The 14894-nt window shown below is 49.6% G+C and overlaps 1 protein-coding gene across 6 annotated transcripts in view; it reads left to right on the top strand.

The window, feature by feature from the left end:
* Positions 1–14894, top strand: part of Atpalpha (sodium/potassium-transporting ATPase subunit alpha) — a 136469-nt gene that overhangs the window by 98105 nt on the left and 23470 nt on the right. For all 6 annotated transcript variants that reach the window (XM_077708041.1, XM_077708044.1, XM_077708042.1 and 3 more), the window contains exons 2-9: positions 5345–5497; positions 6350–6409; positions 6851–7054; positions 8893–9006; positions 10391–10643; positions 11316–11584; positions 11674–11872; positions 12808–13052. In XM_077708041.1, the coding sequence (XP_077564167.1) occupies positions 5345–5497; positions 6350–6409; positions 6851–7054; positions 8893–9006; positions 10391–10643; positions 11316–11584; positions 11674–11872; positions 12808–13052 (1497 nt within the window). The remainder of the gene's footprint in view (positions 1–5344; positions 5498–6349; positions 6410–6850; positions 7055–8892; positions 9007–10390; positions 10644–11315; positions 11585–11673; positions 11873–12807; positions 13053–14894) is intronic.

The raw sequence follows: 14894 nt of genomic DNA, 5'->3' as shown, positions 1-14894 counted from the left end.
TCCGCTGTGTGAGCTTTTTCTTCTTGTGGTCTTCTCTGCGGCGGATTGGACGTGGCTGCCGGATTGCATTCGGCTGCTGGTCCATTCTTTTTTTCTTCGCACATAGAGGACACAGGTGATCTCTTGTATAGCCGAATGCACCTGCGTTAGAGCAGTTGACCTGAGAGGCTAGTTTTTGAAAGAAAAAAAAAAGTTGCCGGTGTAAAGTAACCTAACTGCGCCGTATTTGTTGGGATGGGCGACTCCGTCTTAAGCGGGCGTATGTACTAACGGGTGTACACGTATCTGAACACCACCTATTTCGCTCGTCGATAAATAATCTCTGCTGGCGGGCTACCTTGTTCTCTTGGTCGACCGGCGAGCTCCAGAGCGTGTTGCCATGAACTGTCATGTCTGGCTTTCCAGGATTGGGAAGCTGATAAGATGTAACGGGGGCTCCAGTTTCGCTGCTCTAATTTCGAGCTAGCGGGCAGACGGTCGGGCGCAGAATAGTCTGTGACCGCGTCCCGTATGTGCGCTGACCGACCTGTCCAGTTTCGGATGTCTCCTTAGCGTTTGTTTCTCTCCCTACACATACTGACTCTGGCGCTCAACAATTAATTTTTTTTTTCTCGCGTTTAAATTATAATTGAGGCGCATTGAAGATTGGCTGTTGAAGGCTTGATGGTGTCGAGGTTATCGCCGAAAAAAAAATCGAATTGTTCAAAGAAGTTTATATTGAGAGCGGGGGGTAGCGAGAGGGCCAGAGACTCAGACGCGCTCGAATCGCCGTCACCGGTTTTCCATTGTTTTGTCGCAGTTTCTTGCTTGTTGCTGAGAGGACTCTTCGCTTCATTTAGGAACCATCGCTCGTCCGTGCCTTAGCCCTAAAGGTGACAACGTTGCCTTCGCTCGAAAGCTGAGACGCATTGTGGCAAAGCACGCGGCGTTTGGCGCATGAATTTTGTACCCCGCTTCCGAACACAAGACAATTCCCCAAGCGGAATGTATCTTTCAAACCGAGGGAACGGGTGATCTTCATTTGACCTCAACGCCTCCACCCGATGAACTGCGGCGACTGTACTGTCGGATGGTTCAAGCTCTCCCCCTCAACTAATGTCGCTCTTGTATTTCTGTTGTCTTCTTCCCTTTAAGTCAAGGTCGAGGAAAGGTGGTGCGTAGGGGTATCGGACTCTTCGTTTCCCGAAAGGTGCGACACGGTGTCTCGCGAATTGTCTACGTCCGTGTTCGAAATGTGTTTGTCTCTTGGGGGACAGCGAGGCCCAACGCGTGCCTGCATGTGTCGCACGGGAGCAGGGGCGTCCTTAACGATCGGGGCGTGGCCTCGTGACGAATGGTGGCCCTAGCGGAAGGAGCTCTGGTTCAGCCGCCGCATGGCCGGGAGGGAGCCTACATCAATTCATATTTGTCTCGCTTCGTTGAGGTCTTCGGCCTTCTGTGGCACGTCTGCCGCACGAGGCGTTCGTCGGGACCACAAAGGACTCGTTGAGCTCGGGCCCGTGCCTAGCCGCCGGGCCCTTTAATTGCCGCTAACGTTTCCTTTTGTGCCGTTGCCGCGCTGTAGTTGCGGACGCAGCATCGGGAAGAGCTGATGTCTCTCCGAGACAGCTCGACTTGTTCTACCTCTTTGCCTGTTCGCTGAACGTTGTAAAACGTCACTAACGCATTCAGTGAAACCTCGCTTAATCCCCGAAAATACGGAGGCGTCCGATTTGGGTAAATGTCTCGTAGAGGGCGTTCGGATATCATGCCGTATAATGTATTTCTGGCAGGAATTCAAGCAAGAAAAGTGTCCGTAGATGCGTACTTTGCGTCACGAGAAAATGTTTTTTTTTTCTAGCTGGATTATTGAACTAGAAATTTCTAGCTAGAAATTCAGTTTCTGGCTCATTTCTAGATGGATTGAGATTTACTTCCAGCTAGCATTTGTCAGTCCAGCTATGGAAGAGAAAAAAACCCGCAAGCTGAAAATCATCGTATCTAGCTAGACTAAGAATTTCTCTAGTTAGAAGCTGTCGATTTCAGCTGGAATCTATAAATCTAGTTACAAACGAAGCTGGAAATTGATTTCTTGCTAGAAATGCTCTTGCTAGAAGGGGACCCTGCCAACTAGCAGGGTCCACTTCAAGCCGCTGAGTGGTACTGTGTAAGAGGCAGTGGAAGATTGATTGGTTGGACAGCACAGTGGGGTCATTTCACCGCCTCTTGCTTTCTTCTGACTCAGCATTTCCAAGCTCGGCCTAGCGTGCTCCTCACTTCGGGAAGTGTCCCGATTAACCGGAATTGACTTCCGGCCTGCAGCGTGCCTTCCGAACAGTCTCTCGTTTGGCCTCGTTTGCGGCCATTCTCACCGCGCATTCGGGCTTCCGGCGTATATTCGCGCTTGATTACGCGTCGGTGTACACCGTGGCATCATCATCCGCGTTGTCTGCGGCGGCGTAACCCAGTTTCGGCAGCCGAGCCCCTTGTTTTGGCTACGTATTTCGGGGGACGGGGGGAGAACAATTCGAGAGTCACGCACACAGGAGACGGACGGAGATAAAATTAAGGGTGCACGGGCCTGGGAAGGAGCGCGTTAATTCTGTTAATCTGTAGCAGAAGCCGCGCTTCTGCGGAGGCAGCGGTGCGTTGCTTCTGTGAAGGTGGGGGAGGGCGAGCCTATCTCTCTCACCCCCTGCGCATGCATTGTCCCGTCGTTGGACCACTGGCGCTGTGGGTCGGTCGTCCGAGCAGCGCCGGCGGAGGGGGGGACCCTGGGTTCCCCCCCCCCCCCGCTGTGGTGGTGCCGCTATATTGATCGCGCAGTCGCCGCCGCTCGTCTTGCCGCCTCGCCTCGTTCGCGCCCGCCCGGCCACTCAGACGCCGAGAACGGAACGTGGTCGGCGGGGAAATGGCGCGCAGCGAGTCGAGCGGCAGAATTCGGCACGGGGCGGTGCCGATTTTTACTTTATATGCACCCGTACCCTGCTCTGGCGTTTGCGAGAGCTCGGCGTCCGGAGGGTGCTGATGTCGGGGCGGCCGGCTAGCCGAGTCCCGCGTGCGCGTGCTTTTTTTAACGCCGGGGTGGTGCGTATGGTTCTGTCGTTTTGCACGGGGTCGTATTCCCAAGCACTATCTCTTCATTTATGTAGTGCATAATGCAGGCCCATTAAAGGTTCCTCCCCCCCCCCCCCCCCACACACACACACAGCAGGGGTGGCATACTAGCGAAATGTGCCGCAGATAAATGCACATCGGTAAACAATTTGTTGGGTGGATAAACGCTTGCAATGCGTTATAGGCACATTGCACTGGACGGAGGTCACTGTGAGAAGCACATGGTAGGGCGTTGGTAAAGGAGTGGCGATTCCTCGACCTGTTATCACCCAGTGCCTGCAGTATGCCGTTCCAACGATCTATGACACAGTGTAAAGACGGCCGTGATGAATGCATCAGATCCTCCCTGCCATTTGTATTATCGGCAATCTGACTGTTCGGCTACCAACAGCTAACGTATTTTCGTTTGCGCCGCTTAAACTGTTCGTTCTCCTGGGCCTTCTTATCATGACGTCACCTTAGATGCCTTGTTTGTGTGGGCGCCCGTGTGACTTGTGATAATCCCGGCTGTTGCTGTCTAGGACAGGGCGTTGACACTTGCGTAATTTGAATGCTACGAACTGAGTTCGTTATATGCCTGGCATCTTTCCTACAAGAAATGACCCCCTAAGCCGCCAGGATATAGAAAACGGTGCCGCTGCTTGCGAGGCAAACATCAGCGCAACGTGCCTATAGTTGTAACTCGTTCCGCTCAGTTGTCCTGCCTTTTTATATTCATGGTATAACTTCCAGTGCCCCAGTTACGGTGTGTACCACGTGGGAGAAAATTTATGTGCGTAAGTGCGTGCACAAGTGAAGCGGGTTCCGCGTGCGCAAGCAACCTCTTTTTAGTGCCTCTCAGCGGTCGCACGAATTTCTTTGGATCTCGAGAAGAGTGCAGAGTGCCAAGTGTTCTGCATACCTTCGACGGCATGCTCGCGAGAGATAAGGTTGACGTCAAAGCTGTTTAGCAGCTCACGCTAAGATAGGCATATCTCCCTCTCAAGTGCCTGCCGAAAACGATTGCAGGACGCGAAGTGTTTTGCGTAAACTTAACACCTCACCCCTTCGCTTAGAGCACCTACCATGCTTTTGGCTTGAGTGGAGGGGGCCCTTCAGAAGCACTTGTAAGCCGGCGAAACGTTTCCAATATGTCCGTTTTTCTTTCTTTTTTTTTTTGTACTCTTGCCCCTAAAGGGACCCCGCAACACTGCTGATAAACACTTGCACTCCTTCCCTCGTGGTTGAAAGCATTGCAAAAGCTGCAGTTATGGCCTGCACAGAGCGGCGCTGATTGATTTGCTCATCGTGGCTGATATGTCTTCCAATTTCAGCTTTGCTTTCGCGGCGGTTTGCTTTAGAGTAGTGCGGTGACTGCTGCAACTGTAAGGAAGATGGCTAGCGGGTGCGACATCGCTTGAATGACGTCATTCAAGGGCGCAAACGGTGCCCAGACCAAGAGAGAGGAAGAGTGAAATGTTTTGGCAAAGTTTCTGCGTTGTCTGATTGTCTTGCGGTGGCTGGTTCGTAACTCCCTGTTATAAGTAGTGCATGCACTTGCCAAGTGCATTTTGAAAGCATTTAGGATTTAGAAGAAAAGTTAACAAATGTTTTGTTCGGTCTCTTTTAACACCTAGCCTCCTAAAAGCATTGAATACATGTCTGTACTGCTCGTACAGCGTACGAAATCAAGCTTTGAAAGAGCGGTGCCATTTCATTGGAAAATCTAAAATAACTGTGGACCCGAAATACGTTCAGTACTACGGAAGCCCTGCTTAGCACATTGCCTGTGGTATCACATGGCATTTTATTGTGGGACTGGCCGGTGGGTAGAGAAGGATCTGCACTGAAGATATTCCCTCATTTCAAATGTATTTCCACAGCTCGTAATTACGGTTACTTGCATATCGTTGGGCACTCTCTGGGATGCTTTGTGAAAACACCTGTCTGTCGGCTTACGAGTCCTTTGCATCAGTGTCCAAGTTGCAATAAAGTGTATAATGGGCGTTCTTCATTCATCCACGCTTACAGGAATTAAAAAAAAAAGTGTTTGTGCTGTGTCATCTACTGGTGCGTCTCCACTTCCAATTGTAACCAGCTTTGGTTGGTGAAGGATGGTGCACCATGGTGTTATAAATTAGGCCGGCTCTTTTTTGTATGTGCGCCAGCATTAACTGGGCTTCATAAGGGTACATGACAGTTCAAGAGAGTATGGCACCCCACACTACGCCTGACGTTGTCCGTGCCTCTTTCTTCTCTGTGTTCGCAGTATGGACGAAGCGACAGCTACCGGGTTGCAGTCAACCCCAGAGTTCCGGATGACGGCCGAACACCAGACGGGCGGCCTAGGGCTCGACGGAAGACAGGGAAGGCATTGAAGAAGGAACAAGACTTGGATGACCTCAAGCAGGAAGTTAACATGGTGAGTCCGCTTCCCTTCCCTTCGGCCCTGCTAACTGCAGCGGCGTTGTCTAGTGGGCCTGACGGACTTCCATTAGGCTTAGCGTGCAGACCTAACGAGTTTGCCATCCTGAGTGCGCCCTTAAGTGGCTGCACCCGCCACCAGTGCGGCCGCGATGGATGACTTCTGCCGCCATGACGGCTGTCAGCGCGGTCGCGGGCGTTTTTTGTCGGAGGACGAGGTGAAGGAAGTGAAACACAGGGGCAGGCAATGACTCGTCTCTGCACGCGTTGTTCCCCTCTCTGAATCCGGTTCTGCAGCCTTGATGTGGGCTCCTCACGGCTGCCAGATTGGTTTCCGAAGCGGGGAAATGTGCGCGGGAATGCGTCGTTCTCCACACGTGTTGTGCCCTCTCCACGGGATTTACTCCTCAACATTGTAGCACGACCGGCAGATCTACCGAAGAGTGGTGGTCGCAATGGCTGTGCCGTTATAACTTCCGCAAGTTTCTCCACACTGGGGCTAGCGGTAACTCTTTGTCTAATGAGACTGTATTGGACTGTAGGGAAATGCGCCGTCACACCCATTTGATGTGCGATAAACAGAACGTCAGTCACTGGTCATATGCCGACAGAATTTCCAGCAGACCACGCCGTATGCGTGTATCTACGTGCATGTTTCCTCTAAATTGTTTTATATGTTGCCTGTTAATGCTTAACACTTACCAACGCAACAGCCGGGGTATCTAGCAGGTATCTTTTATTCGAGGCATATGTGGGTTAAGGGTTAATGCATGTTAAACGAGATTGGGCTCTGGTAATGACACAATGGCGCAACCGATTTTCTGAGAAACCTTTTTCCTTCACATTTCAGGATGAGCACAAGATCCCAGTCGAAGAGCTTTATGCACGACTTGGCACAAATCCAGCCACAGTAAGTTTTCCCTCCGCTTATGTCTTCTTTGTTTTCGCTTGTATGAATTGTTCTGAAAAATATTTCAGAACGTGGGGTTTGGGAATTTCAGCAATTCTAGATGTGGAACGTCGAAAAATTAAAGCGCTATTGCAAGTATCAATGTTATTTGCATTTATATATGGGTCGCTGAATACTTACTGCTGCCTTTCGAACCGTGGTTAACCTTACGTGTAGTAAAGCTTGTTTGAATCGACAGTAACAAATTAAAAAGAAAATGGCTGGGGCCACAAATTCAATCGTGTTAGCAATAAAAACATGCCAGCCAGTTGTCCGTGATAGAAAGTACAAACTAGGCCTCGTAAAACTTCATAAGAACTTCATTAAAAAGTGTCAAATGTGTTTTTCGGGTGAATTTCTGATGCCTGTTTTTTAACGTTTCTGTGCTGTGTTTCCGCGCAGGGCCTCACGACGCAACAAGCTAGGGAAGTTTTTGAAAGGGACGGCCCCAACGCTCTAACGCCCCCAAAGAAGACTCCCGAGTGGGTAAAGTTTTGCAAGAACCTCTTCGGCGGGTTTTCTTTACTACTGTGGATCGGTGCGGCGCTCTGCTTCATCGCGTACTCCATCCAGGCGGGCACATTCGAGGAGCCGCCAGATGATAACGTGAGTGGCGGCAGCAGTGCGGCCCGTTGCTATTTCGACGTCCGCATGCTATTTTGACGTACACGAGCGTGTTTTTTGCATTTGAACTGCGCTAAGGCACTTTTGGTGATCTAAATTTGGCGTCTCGTAAGCTTCGTGAATCTTGCAACGCCTCCGGAAATGGCCCGTACAGAGCTGCGCCAAAAGCGGGCTTAAAGAATGGGGTACAGTGCGTGTGGGAGTAAATGGACGCACCAATAGGAGGGGGAGAGCTGTCTTAGTGTGTCCAGGGGCGTCCTCACTCAAGTGGCCTTATCTCCCTATTCTTCGGGCTGTGGAGCAGGATGAGGGCAGTCACCCGCTTGTCGCGTTCAGGGAGATAACGCCAGCATTGTCGCGTTTAGAGGCAGACCCTAACCTCCCTACCCTGACCTAGGGAACAATAAACTACCCCGTGGCTGATACAATCTGACTCCTTCCCACAACACCCGACGTGTTTTCATTTAATACATCCGAGTCACTATGACACTGTGTACACTTTGCTCAGAAGTATGTACACTCTGCCACATAATTGGAGTGTGCAACTTTAGCTCTGAACACCCTCCCATCGACTTCCCAAGTGGAGCAGTGGGAGATGCTGCTGTCCAGCCCCCCTCTGCCTACCCAGCTTCAGCTGGTGGCCAGAGCACAGGCGGCGCAGACTGCATGTGGGCTCCAGTAAAGAAGGAACCACTGTCTTGGGCCCCCTGGCCCGTCTAGAATGCTCAATAAAAATATTCCATTCTCTTCCTCATCCCTTCGCGCTCTGATGCCTGGGCCGCAAAGATCGATCAAGTGAGGGGTGCATCCGAAAGTGGCAGCTGATGTGCGGGTGCCCATGACATGGGTGCATTGGAGGGGCTGCCTTCCAGTAGAGGAAAAAATTCCCTTCGCTCATGTTTTTCTTATCAAAGCCTGTGGAATGAACTGAAATGAGTTCGGTGCTGAAACAAAGTGCTTGTAACAGGTGTTCGGCCACTCCATTAGTTAGGCACGGCTTCATGGTTCACAGGCTGTAAAGCTTGTTTCATTCACCCTACGCATTTACGCTCAAATGTGTGGCCTGCTTGCAGCGAGCCATTTAGCAATAAAATGTGGCTCGTCCCTGTGTATATCATTTTAATACATAAGTCAGCCCCATCACCCCAGCCCCGCCGAAATCAGTATGTAACGCATAACATGATGCGCTTGATATCTATCAATAGATTGATGCGGAATGTTTAGTGAAAGCCCTAGGAGCTTCCGCACATTGATATAATTATGCTGCTCTAAGAAAAATGTCACAGCAGCGCATTTCTGTATGGAAACGGAGGCAACTTTAAGGGGCTCTGTATAGCAGTCAAGCCCGCTGTTCAGTGACTTGGCCCCTGTCAAGTTGGCTTTCTGGAGTGATTTTTTGTATGGCAGTGAAGTCTCGTGACTCTACATGAGCCACGTGGCGAAGCCTACGGGGGATGTGGATAAACGTATCGGATATGGTTAACATTCATTCAAGCTGAAAAAAATAAAAACAAAATAGAAAAAGAATGCAAAAGGAAAAACAGGATTGATATGTGGGTGCAAGTTTGGGGATGAGTGGCTCTAAAGAACGCTTGCGGATCATCCAACAATTCCCAGTGGGGAGTTCCTGCAATTTTTTTTTTTATGTCGAGTCAGTTCCTAGCAAGGTATGCCCGCTACCATGTCTGACCATTGAAGATATTGCGTCTGCCTTAACAAGCTTATTTTTGCAATGCAGCCTCCTGTTTTTGCTTTACTCTCCCTTGTGTTTTGAGCGCTCTCTCAAATGTTTTGTCTTTTTTCCCCCCTTTCTCTTGCAGTTGTACCTGGGTGCAGTATTGGCCATTGTAGTTATTGTAACAGGTTGTTTCTCCTACTATCAAGAAGCCAGGAGTTCAAAAATTATGGAGTCTTTCAAAAACATGGTTCCACAGGTGAGTGCTGCCTTCATCACTCCATGCGAGCGCATGCTTGTCATTTCACCGTTTTTTTTTAATGGGAAACTTTGTTCCATAAAACACGAATTATGTACAAAACAGTGTTTGGACTGGTAGCTGCGAGGGCTAGTGGCTGGTCCAATATAAAAATTACGAGCAATTCACAAGCAATGATGTGGCAGAGCATGCAGGGCTGAAGAAAAATTGAGATGTACGCAAGACTACATATCATACAACTGTGATTGTAAATGTTCAGATACACACAAGAATGCAAGAAAAAATGACACTAAAAAAGAAAATTCGCATAAGAATTTCAGATAAAATTTCACTAGACTTCTAATGCTGTTTAGTGGTCATTTTAAAATTCCCCGCTGTTTCCACCTCCATCGGTAGTGTGCATATGCGCATGTGTGCATTGTGCACTGTGTGCATGCTTTGCGGATGCAAGAATTTCGGTTCTTCTTCTTCTTCATCATTGAATGCTTAAGGGGGGTGGCTTGGTAAGAGGACCAACCTAATTGTTCATCACATTACCAATAGAAAAAAAAATTTGGCGATTACCAGCAGTTAAAAATTGTAACATTGTCCTTTTATTCACTTGTTAGTGCCTGCCAGCAGCCTGACTAATTTTGGAAGTTAGTGGGATATTCAGCTAACGTGTTGATTCATATCACATGCTGTGCATTGTATTCTGTGCAGTACAACCAATAATAACAGAGCATGAACTGCACGTATTAATAACGATGTCTTTGTTAACGGGTTTTTATTATATAAACTAGTCAGCATCTTCCTCAGGTGGCCTAAATTAATCCGCAGCCAACTCATTGCCCCCACGTAGCTCTCGTCAAATCCCAGTTTGCACTTGATACTTTCACTTCTGTGGCGGGCCTTTTGAAGGAGGGCGAAAGTTACTTGCGATGCACTTACTGTGCACTGGAACACTGGAAGCGGCATTTGCAGCTACACCAGAAACTTGTTCGTTTGCACACCCCAAAGCAGCATGTAAACATTGAATAACCGCGGCATCAGTTTAACGTTTAAAGTATGTGTCCAAGCTTCGAGAAGCAACTGAGAATTTTTTTAACGCGAAGAACCTGCGGTTTCCTTGGCACAATCTTCTTCCCCAACTCCCACCCCGTTATGATACAGTGGGTAGTGGAAGTGTAGCTATGAAACACACCTGCAAATACGAGCTTGACGCATGTGTTTCAGGGCCCCTTGAACAGGGAAGTGGATTGCGCCTAACTAACTCGTGCTGACGCACTAGATTGTGAATGCCCAGTGAGGAATGCAAACTAACAAATAACTTGCGCTGATGTGTAGTAGAGACTGTGCTGACGGCGGCGTTCCCCTTTCCCCTGTGCCCTCTGTGTGCCCCCAGTATGCCGTAGTGATCCGTGATGGACAGAAGTTGAACCTCCCGGCCGAGGAGGTAGTGGTGGGCGACGTGTGTGAGGTGAAGGGTGGCGACCGCATCCCTGCCGACATGCGGGTCATCCAAGCGCAAGGCTTCAAAGTGGACAACTCGTCCCTGACCGGAGAGTCTGAGCCCCAGACGCGCTCGCCAGAGCTCACCAATGAGAACCCCCTGGAGACGAGGAACTTGGCATTCTTTTCCACCAACTGTGTTGAAGGTACGCTTCTCTCCTCGCGCGTCCAGACTCGAGCGCTCCCTTTTTGGCCGATGTCGACAGCAGTGACATCTTTTCGCGTGTTCAGTTGAGTTGGACAACAAAACTGTCGGCTTGCAGTTGTCATTGAAGGGCATAGTGGTGGGAGCAATGTTTCTTTGAGGGCCACAAGGCATTTAATCCTTTGATCCCGGACCTTCAAAAATTAAAGAAGAGAGGGCAGCATGTACTTCCGTGTGCTAAAAAAAATATTGTTTACGCTTTTCAACTCGCATTGAGCCCAGGTGGCTCAATGGGCTAGTGACAGGTAGCTGAAATTTTGCAATTTGTTTGTTATTACAAATGATAGCAATACAAAATTTACGTTCACTTGACCCATGAATCATAGTGATCGAGATAGCTCTCTTGTTAAAGTGATATATGGGTTTCCCAGTGTTTCCCAGTGCCCCGTGTGTCCTAGTGTCCGTCCTAATGAACCAAATTTTTTTCGCACTCCATATTTGTGATGTTGGAAGTCCTTTTAGATCATAAAAAAACTTCTCACATTCCTAAGAAAAATAGTTTTGGGCATTGAAGGGCCTTCTTCCGCAATTGTTAACCTATCCCCTCCCGGGGGTGGTGGTAGTTGTGGTGGTAACGGGACGGTTCTCGTGTCCCCCTTCCCCCTGCCAACAGGTACGGGTATGGGTGTGGTGATCAACACGGGCGACCGGACGGTCATGGGCCGCATTGCGAACCTGGCCTCCGGACTCGAGATGGGCGAGACGCCCATCGCTCGCGAGATCGCTCACTTCATCCACCTCATTACCGGAGTGGCCGTGTTCCTGGGAGTGACCTTCTTTGTTATCGCCTTTATCCTGGGCTACCACTGGCTGGACGCAGTCATCTTCCTCATCGGTATCATCGTGGCCAACGTGCCCGAAGGTCTCCTCGCCACTGTCACCGTGAGTGTGCTCCCTCCCCCTCTCCTCCCCCTCTCCTGCGATGGGTGTGCGGCTTCATCTATCCCCCTCCCTTCTCTTCCCCTTGCCAGGTGTGTCTGACCCTCACTGCCAAGCGAATGGCTGCCAAGAACTGCCTTGTGAAGAACTTGGAGGCTGTGGAGACCCTCGGATCGACTTCCACCATCTGCTCCGACAAGACTGGCACCTTGACCCAGAACCGAATGACTGTTGCCCACATGTGGTTTGACAACCAGATCATCGAGGCTGACACCACGGAAGATCAATCGGGTACGTTGCTGCCCGCGAACGTCCCAAGACAGTGCAGCAAAGGCTTTTAATGATTTGCGATGCCTGTGTTCAATTCGATGCTTGATGTGGCCTGGTTTTCTAGCCTGCTGGAGCGGTTTCGTCGTCAGCCATAACTCATCTCGTGGCTCGCTCCGTGCAAATTCGTTGCTGTGCTTACACTTAGTAGTATCGACTAAGGTAATATCAACAAAAAGTGAAATGTGAACACAGAAATGAGCTTGAACCCACAAAAACACTTTGGTTCCAAAAGGATAGAAGATTGGCACGGGATGGGTGCCTCACGTGTGGTGCAATGACCGTAATCCTGATTTGAAACTTGGCCGCGCCTTTATTTCAGCTTCATATAACACAATCTGATGTGCATTCATGTGCAGATCTTTTGTGTTCCACTGGTCACTGATACCTTTTTGTGCTTTTTGAATTTGCTGATAACGTCAGTGTAGTTTTATCCTGAATGAGGTTCAGATTCAATGGCACTTACTACTTTAAGTTGCATCTGAGCAGAGGGTTGCTAGAGCGAGGGCAGGGATACACAAGCCCTTCGTTTAAGAGATTGGTTCTTCGGAAGACAGAGCCTCATATCTTAGAGTGGCACGTGTAAGCACTACACATGACCGACGGCAGGGTAAAGAACAGGCCAGCCCTTCTTCCTCCACGCAAGTCCAAATTTAAAAATTCTGCAATCTTCTCCTTAGCAAACTGGCAAGCTGCCCTGCTATTCATGAATAGCATTGGTCCTGACGTTGACCTGTGGAGTGTGATATTTTCTAATTCGAAGACCCTGAAGGCAGATGTTTGCTGAACTCTTCCGCTGGCCGTTTAGGAGGAAGGCGTTTGTCCGAGTGAGAATTGAGAGATCCCCGCAGCATGGGCTGACCCGTCGTGTTCGTTCTCCCTTGGCATGCTGTGTGCAGGCGTTCAGTATGACAAGACCTCTGCCGGGTGGAAGGCTCTGGCTCGTAACTGCTGCCTCTGCAGCAGGGCCGAGTTCAAGGCCGGCCAGGAGAATGTCCCCATCCTGAAACGCGACTGCGCGGGCGACGCTTCTGAATCTGCTATCCTCAAGTGTATGGAGCTGGCCATTGGCAGTGTGGCTGCCTACCGGCAGCGCAACCCCAAGGTCTGCGAGATCCCCTTCAACTCGACCAACAAGTACCACGTACGTCTTTCTCGCTCCCTTTCTCTGTCTGAAAAGTTGGGCACACGGGAAGAATTACAAGTACATTTACATATGTATCGGCGAGGGACTTTCCTTCGTGTTTGCTGTAGTTGTAGGACGTTTATGTGCGTATCGGCGAGGGACTTGCCTTCAAGTTTGCTGTAGTCAGCCTTACTGCATTAAGGGTGTGTTGGGAACATTGCAGCTTTCCATTGCTGGGAGGATTTCATCATTTCAGATCTTTGGTAGTGGGAAAAAAGTTGTACAATTACTGCGTGTGAAATGGACTGTGTGGGGGCACTTTTTATGCCCAAGAATGGTCTTCACATGTGGATGATCAGCTTCTGCCGCTTAAATACTTGGCCTCGCCAGTGCACTCGTCGAAACAAGTGATGAAGAGGCGGTAGTGGTAATTGTTAAGCTGCTGTGTGCCCTCAGTGTGAAAAAGTGCAAGCAAGAGCTACAGCATCTTCATGGTAGGCAGCCGAAACTGCATGGACTCTGTAGCCCGGGCCGAATAGGTGCGATATTAAATTGCGATCGTTTTCAAGTCTGTTTAGCGTACTTGTGAGCTTAATGAAGTTTACGGAGGTTATCGGCTTATTGGGGTGGACATGCGAGCAGAAAATTAGTATGGCAACTTAATTTACAGCTGTTTTCCCACACCCCTTTTGGCCACCGAACGACCGGGAGAGTGATGGCCTCGCGTAATTAGACGTTAAAACTGCAAGTACTAATTATCTACAGCAGTAACAGAGATCAAACGTGGCGCTGTCATAGAGTTGTCATTGCAGCATTGTAATTTGTCTTGAAAGGAAGTAGGTCGTGAGTCGGGGCGATTTTCGGAGGCCACATTTTAACTGCAGAAGCACTCGCTGATTCGTATCATTTATTGCGGCTCCAGAGTGTGTTCGTAATGGCCGAAATTTAGCCGATCAAGGAAACATTTCTTATTTGTATCATTCTGAACTTTGAATCAGCTGGGGTCTTACCAACAAGATTCTGCTGCAGTTTGCAATATTGCTGTCTTATCATGATAGCCAAGTACAGTTTCTTACGTTCCTCACTGTTGCGTTTTCTTGGCTGTTACGTTATGTGCCATCGGTCCCGGCACAGCTCCCATAGAATATAACGTATTGTGAACCCCGCGGTAACGTCGCAACTGTGGGCCCGTTCCTCTATAATGCATCGCTTCCTGACACTCCGAAGCGGCTTGGGCACCACCATTCTGGCTTTTGATGAGTCTTGGCCAGGCTTTGTTACTAACTGGCTACAAGAAGCCGCAAGCGAGTTGGAGAGGCCGTCACTAGATGGCCATCCGTCGAAAGGGCTATCATGATCATCACTGAGCTTACAACAGAAGTTTCACTTCGGAACGCCGGAAGTGCGTGATGTTAGCGCCGCCGCACTGTTGTAATGGTGCCATGCAGCATTTTTAGATTAGGTCAGTTGGAATAGAGCGTGGCCTCCCAGTACCATGGCACGGGCCGGTGCTGCCGCCGACCAGGCGGTGGCGCTGCGGTAGCGTTGAGATCGGTCTCGACGAGTTGTCTGCTGCTCCTTCCTTGCTACTGTCGGCGCTTTCTACACCAGCCATACCGTCACTTGCGCCAGTCCTTCTACACCGCCCTTCTACACACTGCACTTTCTACACCACCCATACAGACGGTCGGAACAGCAAGCGAGCGGTACGGGAATTTCACGACGCCTGATTACATTGTCGACTTTCACGAGTAGGGTGACGGCGAGCGAGTAGTACAGTGATTTTACGACGACTAACATGACTTGATGCCCGTCTTAATTGCTCTTGGCAACACTAAATGTTCACATCAAAAATGCAAA

The sequence above is a fragment of the Haemaphysalis longicornis genome, unplaced genomic scaffold, assembly GCF_048455015.1.
Source record: "Haemaphysalis longicornis isolate Haplotype H1 unplaced genomic scaffold, Haemaphysalis longicornis Haplotype H1 scaffold_4, whole genome shotgun sequence".
Taxonomy (NCBI): Eukaryota; Metazoa; Arthropoda; class Arachnida; order Ixodida; family Ixodidae; genus Haemaphysalis; species Haemaphysalis longicornis.
Note: the sequence above shows the minus strand (reverse complement) of the source record. Positions and strands in the feature narration are given on the sequence as shown.